General features: G+C 37.1%; 2 protein-coding genes across 2 annotated transcripts in view; one reads left to right on the top strand and one right to left on the bottom strand.

Annotated features, from left to right (window-relative positions):
- The window catches only part of ube3c (ubiquitin protein ligase E3C), a 36,609-nt gene extending 20,069 nt beyond the window's left edge, over positions 1 to 16,540 (bottom strand). The window contains exons 1-14 of the mRNA XM_057336693.1: positions 16,431 to 16,540; positions 15,095 to 15,233; positions 14,742 to 14,795; positions 14,224 to 14,298; positions 13,702 to 13,848; positions 13,457 to 13,572; positions 13,168 to 13,325; positions 12,902 to 13,055; positions 11,867 to 12,087; positions 11,607 to 11,758; positions 11,329 to 11,516; positions 1,786 to 1,872; positions 1,529 to 1,686; positions 1,090 to 1,316 (exon numbers count right to left, since the gene is read on the bottom strand). Of these exons, the coding sequence (XP_057192676.1) occupies positions 1,090 to 1,316; positions 1,529 to 1,686; positions 1,786 to 1,872; positions 11,329 to 11,516; positions 11,607 to 11,758; positions 11,867 to 12,087; positions 12,902 to 13,055; positions 13,168 to 13,325; positions 13,457 to 13,572; positions 13,702 to 13,848; positions 14,224 to 14,298; positions 14,742 to 14,795; positions 15,095 to 15,160 (1,803 nt within the window). The 5' untranslated portion in view covers positions 15,161 to 15,233; positions 16,431 to 16,540. The remainder of the gene's footprint in view (positions 1 to 1,089; positions 1,317 to 1,528; positions 1,687 to 1,785; positions 1,873 to 11,328; positions 11,517 to 11,606; positions 11,759 to 11,866; positions 12,088 to 12,901; positions 13,056 to 13,167; positions 13,326 to 13,456; positions 13,573 to 13,701; positions 13,849 to 14,223; positions 14,299 to 14,741; positions 14,796 to 15,094; positions 15,234 to 16,430) is intronic.
- Positions 16,541 to 21,214: 4,674 nt separating this feature from the next.
- mnx1 (motor neuron and pancreas homeobox 1) lies at positions 21,215 to 23,302 on the top strand. Its single transcript, XM_057346805.1, has 3 exons — positions 21,215 to 21,701; positions 22,612 to 22,772; positions 22,980 to 23,302. The coding sequence occupies exons 1-3, from the start codon at positions 21,215 to 21,217 to the stop codon at positions 23,262 to 23,264; spliced, it is 933 nt and encodes a 310-aa protein (XP_057202788.1). The 3' UTR covers positions 23,265 to 23,302.
- Positions 23,303 to 24,813: the final 1,511 nt, after the last annotated feature.

Raw genomic sequence — 24,813 nt, 5'->3', positions numbered from 1 at the left:
TAAAACATCCGGAGGGACGGCCCATGGCTGGAGGCAAACATTAGTGTGTGAGGGGTCAACAGCGTTAGAGCTGACTGTAAATTGCACATTTAATTTGGGAAATGCGTTTCTCGGGCTCTTCTTTAATGGGTCGTTTTAGCTGACAGGAGGCGTTTGCCGCCATCTTTTGTGGTATTCATTCAGCGCCCTTTCTATGCTGCATCGACTCGACTAAGAGAACGATCACATAACTAAGTGTTTCACTCAGAAGTAATCAGAGAATGCAGAGATTTGTGTATATAGCTATAATGTTATGTAATAAATAGTTGACATGTCTAGTTTTTGATCATAACATTATTTGTCTTAAATAAATTCATTACCTGTTAAAACTGGAGTACTTTACTATACAATGAAAATATTTTACTACACATGTATCACTAACGTATTGATGGCTGTGCTAAATGTTGAGAGCACTGACAACTGCTTAAAGAAATTTTTACAATTATATTATAATATGTGCGTCACTTAAATACCATTAGATAAATAATGTTTCATTATGTTTATTCACTATTTCTATTATAATGAGGACAAAAAATAGGTCAATGAACTGTCAACAGGCTGATAGAGAATCTAAACCTGGTTATACCATACAGACAAATGAACAGTTTAACACTAACAGGAGGATGGAAAAAAAGGACACTATGATGAAAGTGAGGTGAGGAAAAAGATGATGAAGGAAGAGAGATAGTGAAGATAGCTGCCTAATATCCTGATGCCGTTATTCAGTTCACTTAGTCTTGGCAAACAACCTATTAATTTCCCAAGTGAGCGGTCTTCTTGCTTGGCTGATCGGCACTGATGGCCCTAACAGATGCGGAGACTATTCGCCTCATTAATTGTCAACTAATCTAATTAGGCCATCAAAGACGTTGTTAGCATTGCTTATACTGTGCCCTGGCTAAAAGTAATGACCCCTGTCCACTGAAGATATTATCAGCACTGATGTGATATGTAATTCATATCTGTAATGTTTAATCACTTTCAGCTGCAAGTAAATTCTGCATTATTTTAGCTAGAATGAGTCTGAGATGTAGACGCAGAGTTGTTCACCTTAAACAGCTGGACCCATCGTTTCTGTTGAGCCTGAATGCACTGCTGCACTTGGCTGTTGGTTTTCACCCCGACACTGCGGAACGCTGCTACATACTCCTCTTTGTGCTCGGTCTTAGTCTCAGGATAGGCCAGCTTGATGATTCCCAGACAAGCGTCCCGCAAACACCGAGACAAAGTCACCAACTCTGTCAAAGAGAAGGGCATCATCGATGGCTGACTCTGACCTGCCCAAACAAACAGTGAAAAATATTTCATTAATAACACAGGATTTCTTTTTTTTTTTCATTAGCTTCAGACAAAATTGGGTGTGCAGTATATTCCATACATTTTGTATTCATAAAGACAAGGGCCTGAAGCTAGTGAACAACAGTACATCAAATCTCTTCACAGTCATTCTTATATTTAGGAAGAATGCGTATAGAGTAAATGTTATTACCATCCACTGAGCTGCCAAAGAACTCGCTGTCATGCACGGAGATGAGTGAATGACTGAAGAGTGAACTGAAGAGATAGAAGAGAGGGATGATCCTGTTGGAATCCTCTAGAGACATTGGAGAACCACGAGACATTACCTGTAATAGAAGAACCATGGACCTACACCAAGGAGAGGAACAATAAAGAGAACGAAAGATTGGGTAATGTGACTTAAATATAACACAAATCTAATCACTTTTAGGTTCAATTACAACTCACCCCGTGATCATTTTAGTTTTCATGGATGTGATTAAGTGCCAGAGGTGTCTCAGAAACCGAGCATTGAAGGCTAAGCTGTACAAAAGCCTGAAGGAGGAAAAACAAAGACAGTGTAAAAATCTTTGGTGAAACGATGATAAAAATAAAACTTTCAGAAGACTATTCAATTCAATTTATTTATATAGCGCTTTTCACAATGTGCATTGTTCCAAAGCAGCTTTACAGGAGCAAATAAGAAAAACAGAAAAACACAAAACACTACTAAAAACCGTCCAGCCTAATAATATGCAGAATAGCCTTACTAAACATGATTCACAAAAGGGGTGCCTCGGGATCTCTAACCGTTCAAACAGCCACATCTCCTGCCCATAAACCTTAACATTCCCAAATTTCCAGCAGGACTCATAAAACAGAAAAATAAAACCAACCCAGTGAGCTGGAATTTCAAGCCCACCTCTCAGCTCGTCTTTGTACGTGACCACAGGAAAGATTAAATGAGCCATTAGACTTTATTTGGGTGAGCCACCTTCCATTAGTAAACTAGCAGTCTGCTTCAGGGTCGTAAACAGACCAGCGATTCCTGTGGGGGCACCATTTAAGTTAATGACAGGCAACAAGACAATGTAGCACAGCCACAATTGCCTGACCGTAGAAGTAGTGTTGCTATTACAAATTAGATACTGAGCTGAGGTCACCCAAATCATTAAGCATAACAGCCGTCACACCAGGGTGCGAGAAATCGCACTGGTGGTCGCTGCGTGCTCGTTTTGTGTGAAGGAGTGAAAAAAGAAATAAAACATCATTTAAGGAAGAAAAAAGAATGTGTACGTCCACCTTGAATCACACAATAAAGCAGCTTTGTTTACATTTTGATTGCCTTTTTAGCTATATGCTGTCAATGTGGCAGCACTTGACAACAATTTTAACTCTCATTGAGAACTGAAACACTGAACACTTCAAAAACACAACAAAAAGGAAATACACTTCTGTGTATTTCAGTGAATTTGGAAAAAACTGTGAGAAATAAGGGGACTAATAAAGTTAAATATGCACACAAAGCAGAGGGTTATTTCAGGCCTAAATTTGTATGTATATGCATTAACATATACAATATTTACAAAATGAAAAGATTTCCATCCAAGAACTACAAAACAAGGGAACACGATTTATTACGACAACAAATTCCCCCAAATTCTTGGAAAATAGAGTCAGGACAATACATTAAGTGGATGGTTTAGTATTTAAAGGCTTCAGAATGCTTGACTAATATACAAACAAATCTTTAGCTCTGACTCTCTCTCTCAACACTGATGTCCCTACAAAACTGATGTCACTGTCACTACAAAAACATGGTAACACTTTAAGATAAGGTTGTTTTTGCTAACAATAGCAAATGCATTATCTGACATGAATGAGCAATATACAGTAGTATTTCAGCATATACTATTAATACTTGTTAATGTTAGTTCATGTCAATAGAATTCTTAATGTTAGTTCATTGGGCAAAAACTAAAAGTTTGATTTAAAAAATGTTAGTAAATGCTGAAATTAACACGAACTAAAATTAATAAATGCTGTAGAAGCTTCGTTCATTGTTAGTTCATGTAAGCTAATGCATTTTTAACAAATACAACCAAGTAGTTCACTTTAAAATAAGACCCCATTGACTTTCCATAGTAGGAATAAAAATTACTATGGAAAGTCAGTGGGGGCTTATTTTGACGTGAACTACTCCTTTAATGTTAAAAGGGTTACCAAAAAATATATACCTTGGACACAAAAAGTCCATTTCAGTCCTCCACCAATAAAGATTTAATAAAACATATTTCAGAAAGGTTCACTAGATACATAGAACAAAACAACACAAAGAATATTTGTTATTGGAATAATAAATCTTACATTGCCATGAATCATGTGATATTGCTTCTAATATTTTCTATTGCTTGTCTACCATTTTAACAAAGAAGACTAGTTACAGTAACATTAGTTTAATTCTATAATGACCTTGTTTAGAGTGAAATACAGCCATACACTTTACTTTAAAATATGATAATGTTTAAAAGCAAGCAGACAAAGTTTGCATGCTCACTGGGCTCTTCTTTAAAGGCTATAAATCAGGGCCAGCTGTTATGCCTCTTGTAAAACTATCCCCATCCACTCCTGCAAGAATTAATCTTCCTAGGCCAGCTAATTATTTTGTACAGATATCCAATAATGATAAAGTAGTGAAGGCTGGATTTACGATAAAAGCCTTCACACTGCTGGACAGGGCTGTAAAATATTCTAAAAAATAAAATAAATAAATACCACCAGTTTTTGGAATGGAGAAAAAAGGCAATGGAGTAAAAAGCAGGATGATGATGACACATAGAAAAACAATATGAAAATTATTAGGAGATTTTGTTACAAAGAAAGGTAGTTGATCATACATGTAAAGAGGCAGATAGGTGCAATCCAGGTGCCTCCTTATTACTCTTATTAAGGAATCAAACAAGAAAAAAGCCTATCGGACAGGTTTTGTAAAGGTTTTCTATAAAATGAGTTATAAAAGTGCTTAAAGTTGATTACCACTTTATTCTAAGATTTATTCTAACAATAACAGTTTATGAGAACCGTAGAAATACAGTTCACTTTTTCAATCTGTCATATAGATGGTTTCAACACACACGCGGCCCAAAGTTAACTTCAGCTCTGTCTTTGTTTCAGTCTGGCTAGTGGCAAGTAATACGTTTATACTTAATTTATATTCATATTTTATTGTATATTAATTATATTAAATTAAGTGCGATGTGTAATATTAAAGAGGATCTATTGACAGAAATGCAACAGGGCTCGACATTAAGCATTGTCATGTGGTCATGTGTCAAATAAATTTGTCATTCACTTGTCCGAGTACAAAAATTACTTGTCCAAAGATAAAAATATATATATATTTCATTTGAATTATAATATAATATAATCAATATAATTGTTTCGGATTTAGATTGGTCAAGTTTGCTTCTAAGCATTTTAACTAGTGTCCGCTTTGGCCGCCTGGTTTTGGTTATACAGTCCTGCTCACCATTATTGGCACCCTTGGTAAATATGAGCAAAGAAGGCTGTAAAAATAAATCTACATTGATTCTCCTTTTAATCTTTTATTTAAAAAATCTACAAAATTCCAACGTTTCATTTAAGGAAAACAATTTGAAGTGGGGGGAATATCACATTGAGGAAAAAAAAACTTCCATATATGTTGGCCACAATTATTGGCACCCTTGTATTTAATTCACCCTGCAACCTTAATTTATAAGAAAACCAGCTCTGAGTGTTTTCTTTTCAGTCTGATGAGGTTTGAGATTACATTGAGAGTCATCTGAGTCCATTCCTCCATAAAGAATTTCTCCAGATCCTTCAAATGCTGGTCCTCCCTCTTCTTCAGTTCATATCACTCCTTTTCTATAGGGTTCGGGTCAGGGAACTGGGATGGCTATGGCAGGATCTTGATTTTGTGTTCAGTGACCCATTTTTTATTGATGTTGATGTTTATTTTGATGTGCTGATGGACGATCTAACCTCGACTCATTATAATATTTCTAGCACAGCAAGTCAGGTTTTGATTTTTTTACTTGTTGGTATTTGATATAAAACATGATGACATGTATCTGAACAAAATGTCCAGAACCTCTGGTATAAAAATAGGTTCACAACAATGAAGATCTGGTTACATATTTACAGTGATGGAAATAAGTATTTGATCCCCTGCTGATTTTGTAAGTTTGCCTACTTACAAACAAATGAAGGGTCTATAATTTTTATGGTGGGTTTATTTTAACTGATAGACACAGAATATTAAAAAAAATCAGGGGAAAAAAATGTTATATAAAGGTTATAAATTGATTTGCATTTCAGTCAGTGAAATAAGTATTTGATCCCCAAGCAAAACATAACTTTGTACTTGGTGGAGAAACCCTTGTTGGCAAGCACAGAGGTCAGACATTTCTGATAGTTGGTCACCAGGTTTGCACATGTGTCCGGATACATTTAGTCCACTCCTCTGTCAATCTTTAAGGTTTCTTGGCTGTCGCTCAGCAAATTGGAGTTTTAGCCTCCTTCACAGAGGTTCTATAGGACTAGGGTCTAGAGACTGGCTAGGACATTTAATGTGCTTCTCCTTAAGCCACTATTTGGTTGTCTTGGCAATATGTTTTGCGTCTTTGTCATGTTAAAGGCTCATCCATGACCCATCTTCAGTGACCTAGTTAAGGGGAGGAGGTTCTCGTCCAAGATTTTACGGTACATGGGCCCGTCCCTCAGCCCCTCAATGCGGTGAAGTCATCCTGTATACCTGTAGCAGAGAAAAAGCCCTAAAGCAGAATGTTTCCAACACTGTGCTTCTCTGTAGACATGATGTTCTTGGGCTCATAGTCAGCATTTCTCTCCCTCCAAACACAGGAGTCCATTTTGGTTCCACAGCAGTGCCAGCACTTTCGCCAAAGCCTTTTCTGAATCATTTTGATGTTCATTGTCAAACTTAAGACGAGCCAGGCGGGCCTTCTTGGGCAGGAGGACCTTGCGGGTGCTTCAGGATTTCAGTCTACTGTGGCATAGCGTGTTACCAATGTGTTACCAATGTTTTGCTTGCTAACTGTGTTCCCAACTGTCTTGAAATCATTAACAGGCTTCTTCCGTGTAGTTCTGGGCTGATCTTTAACATTTCTCATGATCATCTTTACCCCATTGGGGAAATATTGCAGGGAGCTCCAGAACAAGGGCATTTGATAGTTATTTTGTATATCTTCTATTTCCAAATAATCACACCAACAGTTGTCTCCTTCTCACCAAGCTTCTGTCTGTAGCCTATTCAAGGTTTGTGCAGGTCTCCAATCTTGTCGCTGACATCCTTTAAAACCTATTTGGTCTGGACCATGGTGTTGGAGAGGTTGAACTGGAAGATACAGATTCTGTTGGCAGGCATCTTTTATATACATAACAAGCTGATTTAGGAGTACTTTCTTAAAGTGACAGGACTAATCTGTGGTCCATATAGGCACATAACCAATCTGTGGAGCCAGAATTCTTGCTAGTTGGTAGGGGATCAAATACTTATTTCACTGACTGAAATGCAAATCAATTTATAACCTTTATATAACATTTTTTTCCCCTGATTTTTTTTAATATTCTGTGTCTATCAGTTAAAATAAACCCACCATAAAAATTATAGACCCTTCATTTGTTTGTAAGTAGGCAAACTTACAAAATCAGCAGGGGATCAAATACTTATTTCCCTCACTGTAACTGTGGACATGAGGCATTCTTTTATCCCTGTGTGCACCAAACCTATCTTGTGTTATTGCTGCCAAAAAACTCTTTTTCATTCCATATGGCCATAGACCCCAGTCCTGGTTGAAGTTCCAGTATGGAAAATTAATATGGTGCAGTTTATTTTTGCATGAGAGCAGAAGATTTGTTTCTTGAACAGTGTCCCAAAACACTTGTGGTGATGGAGGTGCAGTTTTCATTTATTTTTATTAAATGCTTTCTGACCCCAAAATTCAACTGATTACTGCAATTTTCCATCTGTGCTCTTTGAAGAGTCTTTGGCCACTCAAATTCTTCTCCTAGTTGTGCATTGAGACAATATAGACACATATCCTGTTTCAAGCTGATTTTCAACATCTCCAGTCCATTAAAACTTCTTGATCATTGCCCTGATGTTGGAAATGACATTGTTTATTGTTTACTGTTAACTATTTCCTTAAAGCCATTTTGTATTTTGTGTAGCTCAACAGAACTAAATTGCACATCAGAACTATATTCTTTGGTTTTATCCATTGTGATAAATGATTAAGGGGGTTTGGGCTTTGTGTTACTAATATTTATTCTCCTGTGCAACAAGTCATAACTGGACAACATCATGTTTCTAGTCACCTTGGTGTGCTAAGAAAATGTAAATATCAATGGGAATATACTTTTATTTTTATTATTTATATAGAAATTAAGAATTTCTAGGGGTACCAATAATTGTGGCCAGGGTGTATTACAGAAAATAAAATTCTCAATGTGATATTCCCCCTACTTCAAATTGTTTTACTTTAATGAAATGTTGGAATATTGTATATTTTTTAAATAAAATATCAAAAGGAGAAACAATGTAGATTTATTTTTACAGCTTTCTTTGCTCATATTTACCAAGGGTGCCAATAATGGTGAGCAGCACTGTAGGCCTACTCTCCGTGACTGCTATAAAACACAGGCAAGCACCCGGTTGGCAAGTGTTAAGGCTGTAAATTAACTTTTTTGCACATAGCACTGGTGCTAGAGAGGTTTAAAGTTTGGTAGCACAGGCAGAAATGTGCAAGTGTAGTTCATAATGAACAGGCAGATAACTGACAAAAGACATTAATGTTACATACAGATGGATAAATTAGGGCCATGTCATTTTTAGATTACCTAAATTTGTTTGAATATTTCTAAGTTCTGTGTTTTTCCTTTTTTACTATACAATAGTGGTATATTTGTCCACATAAATTACTGTAGTATACTATAGTATTTACTATAGTAAACTGCAGTAAAATTCTTACTATATTGTTTTTGAACTTTACTATAGTATACAGTGTTCATCAATTTACTACAAGGGCACTTCAAATTTCAATAGTAAATACTATAGTACACTACAGTATTTTTTGTCTGAGCGTTCAATTTAACGGGACTTTTATTTTGACGGGTCTTGGGAAGACGCTTGTTTGCAGATAGCTTCACTCAAACAGTAAAACGCTCATAACATAAACTCTCAGAGCAACTCTAGAGATGAAGTTCATGTGTTTATATCCTCATACAGTGCAGCACAGATAAATCCTCGACCATCACTGGTGTTGTATGTTAAACTGTGCGCATAATTCACTCAGACACAGAATAGCCAGATGGCATTTAAATAACAGGCCATTGATTATTGTCACACACAAACACGCAGCTATGTCTAATGCACATATTCTTATTATTCTACATATATATATATATATATATATATATATATATATGTCGCACTGTTTTTTACACTGTTTTTTTTACAAGTTACTTGTCCGGTCGGGCAAGTAAAATTCTCACTTGTCCCGGACAAGCGTTAATGTCGAGCCCTGTGCAATATAATATACATAACTATGTCTTCAGAGGTGTATAAAAACCTTAATAGACATAATGAAGTATTCGAGTTATTTCTATTGCATGGAATTTGTGATGTTGTTTCTACAGTAGCCCTAAAGGACAAACTCCTCTACAAAGCATGTTTCGTAAATACGTTATCTCCTTCAGCAAAGAAGCATAAAAAGTGACCACATCTCAGTCCTGTGTCAGCCACCGTAGTGCTTCGAAAGAGAGGGGGGAGCGGTGGAGTGAACAGTTGGTTTGAATTTGTAACCTTGCCGCTAGATGCTGCTAAATTTCACAAACTAGACCTTTAAATTAAAACTACTCGACAGTTTATTGATTCTTTGCGAAGGTCTACCGGATGTTAAGTTTGGGCCACATTATGTATGTTGTTGCTGCTGGAACCGTCTATAACATTGACATAAATCACCTATAGTAACTTTTTAATTTAGGACAATAAATGGCTGTAATCACAAGGGCTGGTTGTCAAGTTTCTGTACAATTTCAGCAATTTAACCAACGCCAAATAAAAAAACTATCGCAAACAAGTGTAACATACACTCACCTAAAGGATTATTAGGAACACCTGTTCAATTTCTCATTAATGCAATTATCTAATCAACCAATCACATGGCAGTTGCTTCAATGCATTTAGGGGTGTGGTCCTGGTCAAGACAATCTCCTGAACTCCAAACTGAATGTCAGAATGGGAAAGAAAGGTGATTTAAGCAATTTTGAGCGTGGCATGGTTGTTGGTGCCAGACGGGCCGGTCTGAGTATTTCACAATCTGCTCAGTTACTGGGATTTTCACGCACAACCATTTCTAGGGTTTACAAAGAATGGTGTGAAAAGGGAAAAACATCCAGTATGCGGCAGTCCTGTGGGCGAAAATGCCTTGTTGATGCTAGAGGTCAGAGGAGAATGGGCCGACTGATTCAAGCTGATAGAAGAGCAACTTTGACTGAAATAACCACTCGTTACAACCGAGGTATGCAGCAAAGCATTTGTGAAGCCACAACACGCACAACCTTGAGGCAGATGGGCTACAACAGCAGAAGACCCCACCGGGTACCACTCATCTCCACTACAAATAGGAAAAAGAGGCTACAATTTGCACGAGCTCACCAAAATTGGACAGTTGAAGACTGGAAAAATGTTGCCTGGTCTGATGAGTCTCGATTTCTGTTGAGACATTCAAATGGTAGAGTCAGAATTTGGCGTAAACAGAATGAGAACATGGATCCATCATGCCTTGTTACCACTGTGCAGGCTGGTGGTGGTGGTGTAATGGTGTGGGGGATGTTTTCTTGGCACACTTTAGGCCCCTTAGTGCCAATTGGGCATCGTTTAAATGCCACGGCCTACCTGAGCATTGTTTCTGACCATGTCCATCCCTTTATGACCACCATGTACCCATCCTCTAATGGCTACTTCCAGCAGGATAATGCACCATGTCACAAAGCTCGAATCATTTCAAATTGGTTTCTTGAACATGACAATGAGTTCACTGTACTAGAATGGCCCCCACAGTCACCAGATCTCAACCCGATAGAACATCTTTGGGATGTGGTGGAACGGGAGCTTCGTGCCCTGGATGTGCATCCCACAAATCTCCATCAACTGCAAGATGCTATCCTATCAATATGGGCCAACATTTCTAAAGAATGCTTTCAGCACCTTGTTGAATCAATGCCACGTAGAATTAAGGCAGTTCTGAAGGCGAAAGGGGGTCAAACACTGTATTAGTATGGTGTTCCTAATAATCCTTTAGGTGAGTGTATATAAACAGCTTGGTTGATCATATTAGGAGCCATATTTTTTTTTGCATTGGATTCACACACTGCAAGGCTAGCTCTGACTGCACACTCTCTCATCAAACCAGTACTTTTTCACTTCCCTGCTTGGCCCGTCACTTTTCCTTTCTCTCTCATTTGTTCTGCTGAAAACCTGTTCTCATTCTGTCCACAAGGCAGATACAGAAATAGATAAAGCAGAGGTGATTGAGAAGAGAGCTCATTACACTAATTAATGATTGACAGCAACTGAAACTGCACAATTCTTACCCGATCGATAAAAATCAGGAAGACCTAACTGGCTGATTGCTTCATTAGCGATGTTACTGCTTTCAGCTTTAACAACCAGAGGAAAAGATAAAGAAGAAACACAACCTGTCCATAGACTGAATGACAATTTGATGATTTTTCAAGATCTGTTTTATACTCGAATAAAAGTGCATCCCATTTCCATCCAATGCCATCTATAGCACTTTAATGTCTGTCTTCATATCGATTAGAGTAGTACAGTACATCTAACCTAACCTGCATAAGAGAGTTCAAGTGTATACTATGCATTCCTGGGCATTGCAAAAAAATATCTAGGTGATTAGTTTTCCAGACTGTTTGTGTGTGTCATCTGACCTGACTCGGGGCACCATCATACGGTGTTGCACCATCAGTGTGTGACAGATAGAGGCCATCATAGTGAAGATATCTTCACTTGCAGAGTCTCTCCACACTAATGTTAGCAAAGCGTTAGTCTGCTGCTTGGTGTCCAACTTCTGCACACATTCCTCTGTTATGGAATGAACAGATATCCAACTTCCATCCTTTGGAAAAAGACAGAAAAATATTGTTTATTTTCAGATCATAATTGTATATTTTATTGTGATCTTTTATGGCAGTGTGTGTATGTGTACCCGTGTGGCATGATGCTGTATGTTCATTTGTTCCTCATCTTCTGAATCACTGTTGATGTCAGCTCTACTGGTGCTTTCAGTCACTGGCAGCAATGGCAACAAAGTCTGTAAAGCATTTAAATACAACAGCAACCCTTCCTCTGAGAGTGAACCTAAACACAAACACAATACACATGTGAGGACAACGCATTCAAACAACTGATTATGTAAAAACACTCAGAAGCAACACATAATAGTGTAATATAATAAACTATACTTACCCAGTCCTGTTTCTCCAACTGTTAATACAAAATAAAAGAGCCATGGAGCCTGAGCTCGTGCATGGGCAGAGGAAGCTATGGTGGCCTGGAGTGACCAAAGGAAGTTCTGGAAAGGGAAAGCTAGTCTCGAGTCTGCCAGAGCTGGCACAAAGAAATGATAGATTTGTTCAGTAAAAGGCGCTGAGATGAACTCCTTGGTGAAGGCCGAAAACACAAACTGCCTGTTAATGAGAAGAGAGAAAAGTCTGAGGGAACTTGAGCAGGATCTCAACCACGATAATATCATCCATGTCTGTACTAAACAACCTAGCAAATTCCTTTCCAAATGTGACACTGTATATGCACTTTAATTCTGGTATAGACATCTCAACCATACTAATATACAATCTATACAAAACCAAGCAATTGTGATTGAACTTTTTCACATTGTCCTAAAATAATAATATACTACAAAAAATATTTTCCAGGGGACACACATGTACCGATGGAAATAATATCTGGCTGGTTTCTCTAGCTACATGTCTGTGTGTGTGTGTGTGTGTGTGTGTGTGTGTGTGTGTGTGTGTGTGTGTGTGTGTGTGTGTGTGTGAGAGAGAGGGAGGGAGGGAGAGGGAGACATAAGGAGAAAGGACAAACACGAACTATATGCACAAGCTTTTTCTCTCGCGCTCTTGTCGTTCTTCATGGAGAAAAGAAAACATCAGTGTTCATCACTCAGAGTGTTAGAATGAAGGGTAAAAGGTGAGCAAACATTACATGTTGAGTCAATGGGTCTGCCTGGATTTTACAACTCACTGTAAACACAGCAGTGATGTAACTACTGTCCATGGGTCCCCTGGAAGGAAAAGCGAAGGGTCTCCAATAAGAGGTTATTGGGCAAGCTTTTATTGAGGGGGCATCCACCACACAGTCCAAAACAAAGACATTCCTCCAAGTGCTTAAAATAAGTGCTCACCGTAATGTGTACACGCTACAGGCTATGAATAATGTGAGCAGATTTTATTTTTCTTAGTGTGCACCCATGTGAGTGTATACCTGGCATCTGGAGGGCAGGAGCCATATGTTAAGTGCAGAGGCTTGAGTATATGTTCTAGCAGTGTGTGCGCTAGCGGAATAGAGGGGGCGTCACTGTACTCCAGACTGGACGGCAACTTGTGGTTGACTAAAACATACAGCGCTCTGTAGTGTCCTACAACAGAGAAAGCCAGAAGATTTAAAACAAACAAAACTGCTTACGGTAGACATTTAATGCAAATTTTGCAAGGAGAGAGAGAACCACACTCTCAAATTGAAAATGATACCTTTCTGAACCATATAGTGCAATATTTGCTCAATAAGTGCAGTGACACAGTTTGCATCTTGTAGAACAGGCATGTATGTTCTGTCAGAGGTGAAAACCTCTAGCATCCGCATAGGAACCGCCACATTCAGACTGTCATCCCTACATGCTTGTAGCAGCCTAGAAAAGACAGAAACAATTTAGACATTTGCTGCTAACAGAACATCATGTCATCAACTGCGTAACTAAGTTACTGTGACAGTTTTCGGGGCACAAAGTAATAACTGAAGAAGATACAGCCAAGCTTGTACCTGCAACAGTGTCCCAGTATCCGTTTGATCTGAAACAGACAGTTCTGTCTTTCTGGCCCCACAAGCAGCTTGAAAAACTGTGCATGGTGCTTTATCAAACTCTGACACATCCAGATCTACAACGGTTAAGGCATTCATACAATTTAATAGATAAAGCATATTTAAATGACAATGAAACCAATTGAGGTTCTTGAATTCAAAGTATATAATAATCATTAATTGCTATAAACCACATCAGTGCCTACCAATCTGTGTGTGTCTTCACTCAATCTGTAAAAAAAGAGAAGCTGGCGAACTAGTTGGCTAAGAGTTCCACTGTCTGCAAGCGGAGGGCCGGAGCCTGACTGGCACTGACACACACAGTGGTCGAAGTGGCCCCTTTGAATGGCATACTACAGAAAATAAACCAAAAAGGATTGAGATATAAATAAATATGCAGGAATTTTACAGTTTGTATATTAGCTAAAAACAAGATAAACAATCTTAAAAACAACACTTGTATGCCCGGTGTCACAGACAAGGTTTAAGGCTAATCCCAGACTAAAATGAATGTTTGAGCAGTCTTAACTGAAAATAACTTGCCTTAAAACATCTTAAAGTATGTCAGCGCCATTGTTTTGTATCAAGATGCATACCAGTAATGTTTTTTACTAAGGCATTTTTATGAGAATAGCTTAAATATCCTAATTTAACTAAGGGTTAGTCCAGGTTTAAACTAAGTCCCGTCTGTGAAACCGGGCCATAGAGTTTAAAGTTCTTATACATACTTGCTGTTTCCTATCTAGGTATCCCCTTATGTAGGACTGAATGATGATTGCATTTTTTAGTCTTCTCCTTTCATCCTGTAACAAATGCAAAGATTAATAAAACCATAGATAACCATCATATGCTGTTTGTTTAAAATGTTTACATTTGTGCAGTGATAGCAGTGTGTGGTGATAGTTGCTATCAAACATAATCCTCAATATGAGGGATTTCACTGTTACAAGTAACAGGAAAAACTGAAGTAACACTCAGTTAAAAGGTATGCAAATATTCAGCCTGGTTTTCCCTTCCATACTATATAAGGAAACAAGGTTTTTCATAGCTTTCCTGTGGCTCAGTGGTTAGAGCATGGCGCTAGCAACGCCAAGGTCATGGGTTTGATCCCATTGCACATAGTCAGAAACAAATGTATAATACAATGCAATGCAAGTCGCTTTGGATAAATGCATACATGTAAATCTGTGTATTTCAAAACACATTTACACAACCGGTTTAAAACACCCCCATGGCTGATGCTCACCTCCCTTTTTCTTCTTTCTTCGTGTGTTCGATGAAGAAGTGATGCTTTTTCCTCCTGTATAATATGTTCACGAGAGACATAACAAAACAGACCAGGAACCAACATGACTTTAAGTTTTTGCCAACTTTATGTTGTGTCGTAATAACATATATTCTCAAAAACTCCATGAGGCTGATTTACAAGTTAAAATCATTCTAGACAAACTTGCAAATGTATGATGTAGTGGTGTATGGTGCAAATATTTTATAAGAAAGAGCAGAATTCAAGAAAAAGCTGAATTTAAATGTCAAATGTCAAATCAATTATGTCATTTATTTGGATAATTTAACTAGCATGGCATATCCCAAACTTACTTTTCTGCTTGCACCGCCAAGGGACACTTTAGGTGTTCTCTTGAAATCTCCCTCAAAACTGAACATGGTTACACTTTTTCCATCAAGCAGCAGTCGATGCAATTACCCTGTGTGTAGTGCAACAAAGTGCTTTCTGGGACTGCAAGAAAGAGAAAACAAAACGTGATAAGAATGGAGTACTACCAATTAACAAACCACAACAGGTAATGTTATAGTAAATCTTCTCTATCGGAAAAGAAATCACTCCTGTCAAGAAGTTCCAGATGCCAATAAAGTTACTCAAATTAATAAAAGAATATCTGCAACACTTCAGTAATAGTACCATGCAAAGGCTAGTTCTGAAAGAGCAATTCTGAAACCAAAAATTAGTCAGTTAGTTTCAATAATTGTTAGCAGACTATACAAAATATGCTACATTTGTAAAGAAAAATATTCTATAATAACAGTTTATCTGTGTGTTGTATTATACTGTGAGTTAAACATAAATCAGTGCTATTGTGAAATACAATAGAAGCAGTTATTAACCTTATTAAAGATTTCAGTGGGGGTAAACGGAGATTGTCATAATAGTAATACCCTTCTGGATCTACAACAAGCGTGATCAACTTGAAATAAACCTGTAAAACAAAAGTTTCATCTATTCTACACTACTCTACTAGTATGATGACACACCACTGACACCGAAAACAAAAAATAACCTCTATCAAAACATTAAACTAACTTTAAGCATAACGACGAATTGGCTAAAAGAGTTCTCTGGCCTGTTAGTGTTAGTCATCGGAACATGTTATGGAAAAAATGTCTTTCACAGAGACAACTAACGTTAACGTTACATACATTCTGTCTCAAGCAAAGTTAACGTTAGCTAACGTTAGTTAGCTTTCTAACACAAAGAAATCATAGCACACGTTTATATAATCATTTCTGAACGCGTGATTCAGATCTGAAGATACAAAAGGCCACTTATATTAAGTATATGTGCATTTTCTTCAGTCGCATCCACTGAACTTCTGTTAGCCTCTTGGCTAAAGGTTCTTTGGCTAGCTAGCTAATGACTCAGCAGCAGGTCAACTGTCTTTATGCTCAGCAATTCAAAATACACTACTCATTAACACTTATACATGTGTCTTCTATGGGAAAGGTCTTCGCTTAGTGAGAAAAAAGCCAGTAAGTTAAAATCAGAGTCAATCCTGCGCTATGCTCTGACACGTTATTTCAGATGGACATAAACTTCAGTCATATCGCTTCTAGAGAGACGTATATAGTGATTTCGTTGAGATTGTACGGCTTTTACTACATTTGTGTCATATTATTACATAAAAGACTAATTGTTTACCTTATTTTACTGAATCATCAGCCGAACGATTCAGTTCAGCGACTGGATATCAAAGAAAACAAAACCGAAATCGTTGCTCTCTACTACACCAACACAACACAGAGAACATCCCGCCCCTCAGTAAAAACGGTGAAATCCGATTGGATAACACAGCACTTCCTACGCTGCGATTCGTTAAAAACGGGGTCAATAACTTGCAAAATGTCACAATTACTTCCTGGATGAAGCCCAGCATTAGGAAACCAGTTGCAGTGGATTCTGTCTCCTGGAAATTGAACTGGATCATGTAATCTTAACGTCTTCCTAAAACAGGTTATGCAATATTAAAACCAACCACTTACTGGTTTGCTTGCTTTAATTTATAAACATCAAAATCTAAGAATGTTTTTTTCTGCGACTGTAAAAAATACTATGTAACTTACTGATAGAGTGATCATTAATTAAATAAATTCTTGTTTAAGTGATCTAAAGGGTAAATGTCTTTGTTTTATGTTATCTTTGTGTTGTTAACCACACAACATTAAATAAACAAATAAGAACAACCGTCTAAATAAAGTAGAGTCAAGATTCAAAGAAGCTTTATTGGCATGATAAAACACATTTTTACATTGCCAAAGCACAGGAAAATATATATAAACATGCACAAATACAGATTAAGATAAAAATAATATAAACATGCAAAAATAAAATAAAAGTATCTATATATACATCTCAATATAAACAGAAAAAGAGCAAAGTATTGGTGAAAGTTTTCAGTGAGGGTGCAGGATCCTGTCATAGTGTCAGTTTGTGTGTAACAAAACTGAGTAACGAAACATTAAGTAACAAAACATGAAGTTTGGACTCCTTTCTAGCAAATACTTATTTTTATATAACATAATGTCCCACACATTGCTTGGCATCCGATACTTGTTAAACAGTAAAAGCAAAACTGAACCACTCAGTATGTTATAGAAGGATTTATGAGTTATTGATTGATCATATTCTGCCTTTTAGACCTGAAAAGAGGATAACGAGCCACTACAGCAAGTCTCCTGGAGCTGCTTCAGAATACAAAATGGGGGTCTCATCATCTCAAAAGGTCTCTAATTTTGAAAGATGTCAAAAAGGGTCAGACATTTATGTCAACTCCATGAGTTATGTGTCTTCATAACTCTTTGTTAAGGGTGCTTAATTACTAAATTGTTCAAAGTCCTTTTTAGAATTGTTTTCAAAAATATGTTTAGCACATCCTCCTTTATATGCCAATCATGTTTGATGTATATAGATACGTATATATGTATACATTATAGATATGTTAATGAACAAATCATGCATTTCAACAATAAAGGTATAGCAAAGACAGAATCATGCAGCCTTTACTTATAAACATAAAAAAACATTAAAAATATTTTTCATATGTTATTTTTAAAGGAGTGTATGTGTGCTAAAACCCCTAAAAACAAAAAAATAGTTACACAAACACAGATCATAGGCTATTAATGTATGTTAGTAAACCTTTTGATTGCATTCATAAGTGGTGGAATGAGCATATTTATCTACAAAATTACACAAAACATTCAAAGAATCTTCACAAACTCATTTACTAAATTTCTAATACATGTGAGCTATAACAGTATATGTGCAAAAGATGTTGTTCTTTTTATCACTGACATCATGATAAACATCTTGAACTTCACAATAACATTAAGTCATTCATTCATTGAGTGTATTCAACTTTTCTCCTTATTATTGTGAATAAGACATGTTATTATGTCTGTGCTGAAATTGTATCAGTTTAAAAATGTTAAATATTCAGGTTCCTTAGAGGCTTATCAAAATAAAAATGCTTTCTTCAACATATTGCATTGGGTTGGTTCTAGCATGTTTTTAAAAAGCATATGTTTTTAGAAATTGTCATCTCATCCTATAAATCAACTTGTAAATGTTGATTAAATGTTAAAAAAACATTGCTTTTGAAATGTTTATCACAATGTCCTTTGCTCATTAAAATGAACAGCAAGTGCACGTGTGCTTATGACAGGCAAGCCTATGAAATGAATTCATTTGAATTAGCCTGACATCTGGTGACATCGTCAATCACGGGCTGGTGTCAAGGAGAGAGGGGACTCGCGGGTCATCTCGTTTAAAGCACATTTTAGATTACACCACTAACTGAATTGTGTATATTCATCACATTAGTGTACTCTACCGATGTGTTCCCTTAAATGTGGACACCTGGCTTTCGAGCTCGTCTACAAGTTTGTTTGGGTTAGTGATTCATTTGAAAGATAATGGCAGATTTACCAAAAGAAACAGGTTTTTATTTATTCGATATTTGGTAGAGCATGGAGAGCGTTTAAGAAATTACCTTCGTGTTCCGTCCTTAAAATAAATAGATAAAAATAAATATAGGCCTACATAATGTCGCTATTAGCACTGCAATCCGATTTCCCTTAATGGATTTTAATAACACAGTCTATCATTTAACATGTTTTACTGGGATTATTTATTGTAATAAACGCATTCTACAAATTAAGTTGATCAAAATATCACAAGTGTTTAAAAAGCAGTGCTATATACATTTCAACACAGTGGCCGTTTATATGCCATTACGATCGAAAATATTTATTACAATAAAAGAGACACGGCAGGTCCAGTTAAATTGGCTTTTCATAATGAACACATTTACCAAGGATAATTAATATATAAACTATTTCGATTTGTCATTGTGATATGTATTCCACTTAATTGTGAAAGTAATTACCGAGCGAATGAACAGCTTTGAGGAGAGTCCCTGGTTTCAGTCCATGCTATCTCAGGGTGCAATAATAATTTTACTCTCTCCTGATGTGATGAAAAAGAGCCATAAATCTCACTGATCGCTGCAGGTCCAGAGCTTCATAATTCACTGCTGCTTTAATAGAAATATTCATGCGAACCCTTAATGAAATTAAAGCTGGGAAGTGGACAAAGCAGCTCTCTCATGTGTAGCGCGAACAAGAACATTTGAAGTTTAAGGGAAATGTTTTAAGACAATAGGGAAATTTCATCGATTCCGTGCGCATTGGTGCGACGTGTTGATGTTAAAAATATCACAATGGAAGGTCGAAACAGAGTAAACATAAAACTAAAAGTTGTGTAAATTGTAAAGACTTTTATCATTAATCTAGCACCGAATATGAGTTTTGGAAATGCAATAAATAATTTCAACATTATTACAACATACTAAATTCAGATTAAATTCAGATATTAGAGCAAAAGTAGTTGGTGATGCGCGTAATTGATGAGTGATACTTGATTAGCTATTATTTCAAAATCGCTCATCATTGCGACACCCGGTTAAGTTGTATCCTTAAGGCGAAACAGGCCCGTGACTTGTTGATTTCCCCTGAGCAAATAAACGCCTGCGACCGGTCCCTAGAGACTGGTTAGCTGATGAATTGAAGAAAAGTAATCCGCTTTATTGGTAGACAGGTTAAGGGCAACAGAGAGTGTCAATAATTCTCCCTCTGAACTCCTTCTCCATTAGCCTAAAGAGGCTTATAAGAGGAAAATATCCCAAAACGGGACACATATCTGCTATTTCCTTATTGTTGATGTACAGCTGACTAAAATAATTAAAGAGTTTAGATTTAAAGAGCGAGATCCGTTCATTGACAACATTTAATATCATTTGTCATATTGTTGCACTATTTTTCCCCTCTACATTTTCGCCAGGGGTAATCAAAAGTACTTTTGCCACTCTTCCCGTTTATTTAATGTTTTGATTATTAAACAATGTTTGTAAAAATTACAAACATATGGTTTAAAGGTCTTAATTAGACTAAATGTGAAATGCGTAATTAATATAATATAAATATATTTATACATATAAATTATAATATAGCCTATATGACAATATGAAGCCCCCAACCAACTCTTTAAATTCCCAAACTTTGGTAAGGAGAATTACTCAAATTAAAAATATATTTGTTGATCTGCTCGTATTTAAAAAAATGTCGTAATTGAAGTTTATCATTCGGCAACAAGGTTTGAGCATTATCTTTGTAGTTTTAAAATAGCTCAAGAGATTGTCTGCCTACATGAATCCCATTTGTATGAGCATACATTTATTATTAGGCATGAACAGCCATACTTATTTGTTATACTTACACTAATAGAAGAACCATTTTTGGTTCTCCAAATGAACTTTTACGTTAGTGGTTCTTAAAAAGATCATTTTGTTTAACAGAAAGTTTTTGCGAATGATAAAGGTTCTTTATGGAAATGTTTCGCACATTTATTGTAAAACGTGCATGCTAATACATTTGCATAGCAACGTGGAGAACATTCAAAAGGTGATATAACCATTTTTTAGGATCAAATGAAAATGCCTTTATGTATTCTGTAATGGGAAAGTTTATTAACTTTAATAATGAGGGCACATCTTTCAGCATACAAAGCTGCATTTTCTCCAAACATTTATTCAAATTCTAATTATGTTGTAAAAAATAAAGTGTGGCTACATGAGTTTCTTTTAGGCACGCATTCTCAACTTCCACAAATTAAGCGAGAACATTTTTTATTCTCGAGGAATAGGTGTTGAACTCTCTCTACTAAGCGCATCGAAATCACTGCCCAATAGGACTTTCACAAGGATGACGTGAACGAGCAATCCACACCCTCTCGCGCAGCTGTTGACAAGTGGACTTCTGGCTTGCACACCTTGGCCAAGATCATAACTTTAAGGAGAGGAACGGTGACACTCGTGACAGCTTTTTCTGCTTCGAACAACGCGTTAATCTGTTTGTGAGGTGGGCCAGATGGAGAAATCTAAAAACTTTCGCATCGATGCGCTTCTGGCTGTTGACCCACCAAAAGTGCAGACCTCGCCGCTTGCGCTGGTCACCTCTTTGGCCACCTCTTCCATTTCATCTTCCGAAAGTGTCCAGGCGTCGGACACAAACTCCGAAATACTACGGACTGATACCCCGTCTCCCCCCAGGATATCGTCTTGCGGCTTGATTCCCAAACCGGGGTTTTTTAACTCTCCACATTCAGGCATGGTGGGACTACACCCTCAGAGCAGCACGGGAATTCCTCCTCAGACACTCTATGGCCATCCAATGTACACTTATTCAACCGCAGCGCTTGGTCAGCACCCTGCCCTGTCCTATTCCTATCCGCACGGGTCGCATCACCATCACCCAAACGACCCGCTTAAACTCACCGCCAGCTCCTTTCAGCTCGATCATTGGCTGAGGGTCTCAACTGCGGGAATGATGCTGCCAAAAATGGGAGACTTTGGTGGTAAGTTACCCTTAAAATTATAATATTGTGAACATAAATGTGGCATGTGGGACAATAAAATTATAAAGATTATAAAGTAATAATATGTAGCGTTTTCCCTTGTGATTTTATTTTGTAATTTATGGCAATGGTGTGCTTATCACTTATTTTATAGGCTCATCACTTCATGCATATAAATATTCATGAATATTTTATAGTGTTTATTCGTTGCTATTCTATTTTTATTCCACGGTATGTGGTTTGAATGACAGAGCTTTTTTTATTTCGTGCGCTTGTTCGGTGTTATGGATCACACAGCCATGCAACCTGCGTTTGCAGGTTCAGTAATGGAGCCCATTTTTTTCTACACCGAGACCGAACGAACCCTCTCTTTCAAAGAGAAGTTAATGTAAAATGAACAGATAATGGACAGAGGGAAAGTGGCGGACGAGTGTTAAAACCGCAGCCTGCCAACTGTGTACACTGCAGAGACACTGTCTCTCTGTTCCTCTGCTCCTCTGCAGATTTTCTCGAACCTCTCCCAAACAAATCAGATAGTGTGGAAATGTTACCAGATGTACTGACAATGCCGTGGCACATAGAGCCTATGTGTGATTCGGAATGCTTTTTAAAAATTAGAGTTTTCAATTTTTTGCAAATTTAACACATTTTGTATAAACAATCCTTTATGACTGCTTCAGTACAGTATATTGGTATATACATATAGCTATAATGGCCTACGTAAAAAAAAAGAAAGCTTCACAATAGCTACAAACAGACGTTTACAATAAAGTTATTGTTATTTTCCTTTTTTGCAGTGGTGTAAACTTGATATTTGTAGGCTATATAAATTTGTATGTGTAACATATATATTTATTTGTCATTTTTATCATTTAAAATGTAGCTATATCTCTATTTTTATATTTTGCAGGCCAGGCGCAGTCAAATTTACTCGGCAAGTGCAGAAGACCAAGAACAGCGTTCACAAGCCAGCAGCTCCTTGAACTTGAGCATCAGTTTAAGTTGAATAAATATCTCTCCAGACCCAAACGTTTTGAAGTGGCCACATCATTAATGTTAACAGAGACACAGGTAAACCGACATTTTCCGTCGTATTCTCGTAACACACTGCAATAAAAATCTATATTCTATTATTATTATTAAAAAATATGCGTAAAAAAACAAGTTTAATTAGGGGTTGTTAACCTCAGTAAAATTGAATAATGCCATAGTCGATTGCTCAATTTTTTAAATAGGCCTAGGCCTAAATGTTTTGATTATTATTGTTTTTATTTTCAGGTGAAAATTTGGTTTCAGAACAGGCGTATGAAATGGAAGCGCAGTAAAAAGGCTAAAGAACAAGCCGCTCAGGAGGCCGAGAAACAGAAAGGTAAAGGAAATCAGGACAAAATGGATGGACTGGAGCAGAAGGATTATCAGAAGGCAGGCTCGGGAAAAAGCAACAGAATACGGGACTTTAGGGACAGTGACGACGAAGAAGGGGATAACTATATGTTGCATTCATCTGATTGCTCCTCCGACGACGAACGAACCAATACGAGCGATATGAGTCCACAACCATGAGACTTTTCGTTTACGTTAAAGACTCATTCGCGCAGTTTGTGATTTGCATGTTTTATCATCCTGCAGTCATTGCGGAAATCAGAGAACTGTTCAGGCATGCTGATGTCGGCGAGCTGTTTGTTCACATCCGATCATTGACTGGATTCCTCTTCTGATGGTGAACTTCTACAACCTGTTTGCAGAGCATGAGATAAAATAGCATTACCCCGGGCAAAATAGATAAGTAGGCCTATCAGTAATAAATAGCATCGGCAAGATGTTTCTCTTCGATAACCACTGCGTCACAGTTTTTCTGAACCCGTGGGATGAAAAACCTGGTGTCGTTTCGCCACTCATCTACGACCAGAACCATATGTGATCTGTTTATTTTTATACAATGTATTTATAACGGAATTGCTTTTAAAATGCATGTAAATTATTGTTTATGTGTATTGTTCAAGCGTTGTGAATAAAATTATTTTTGTTTCCAATATTTTTCGTCTATTTTATTTGTAACTCGTGTAGGCCTATCCCAGATGTAAACTCGACGGTTTCCTTGCCATTCAGAAGTAGAATACCTTAAGAAACAGGCTGGATCTGAAGCGGTCTCTGTTGTCAGTGGCATGCTCGGGTCATGGGAATCGCTGTTTATAGAGCTCTCATATCCGTGCAAATGTGCGACTAAGCATACTCGAATATGGCGAAACATTTCTCACCACAGCAGCAATGGGCACCCAATAATGAACCACTGAGACAAAGTCCATCTATCATCAGAGACTATTTAAAGGTGCCATGTCCTTTATATTTCAGTTCAAAACGAATTAATTGAATTCAATCGACCTTAGTGATCATTTTAAGACACTTTGGTCCGGTTTCACAAACCAGGCTTAAGGCTATCCCAGACTAAAATGAATGTGTGACCTGTCTTAAGTGAATATAACTTGCCCAGAAATATCTAAAAATATATCAGTGCCATTGTTTTGTCTCGAGATGTAGTAATGTATTATTCCAAGGCATTTTTATAAAGCTACATAGATATCTTAATTTAACTATAAAGCATAGTCCTGGTTTAAGATAAACTGTGTCTGTGAAACCGGGCCATAATGTTAATTTATTTAGCACGAAGTTTATTTAGTGAATGTGACAGAAACGCGCAACTCCTCGGGGAGAAAATTATTCCATCGCATTAGGTAAATGCTGAGAACGTGCACTTAGGAAGGACATGAAATGAAAATGATAAAGAAAGGAGAGTGTGTTGGATTACTCTTCCTCAAGACTATTTTAATGGGCAATCTAATTGAGGTCTATTTCGCATAAGTGCATTTCCTCCTTTATTAATAACGACATGCTTTATTGGGTAATAAACCCAGAGATCCATCTGGTCTTTGCCAAGGAGCTTCTTCGAATCAATTAGAGGACATTTAAATATAATCACCATCCAATCCTATCAGTCCAGGGCCATGAGAACTCTCTATTCAGACACTGAATGTGAGCTGAAAAGCTCCCACTGTTTCATATAGTAGGGCACTTGCAGGTTTTTTTCAAAGGGGCCCTCCATATTTTTTAGAGG

Source organism: Triplophysa rosa, linkage group LG1, assembly GCF_024868665.1.
Source record: "Triplophysa rosa linkage group LG1, Trosa_1v2, whole genome shotgun sequence".
In the NCBI taxonomy this organism is placed as follows: Eukaryota; Metazoa; Chordata; class Actinopteri; order Cypriniformes; family Nemacheilidae; genus Triplophysa; species Triplophysa rosa.
The sequence above is the reverse complement of the archived record's forward strand: the minus strand, read 5'-3'. Positions and strand labels throughout refer to the sequence as shown.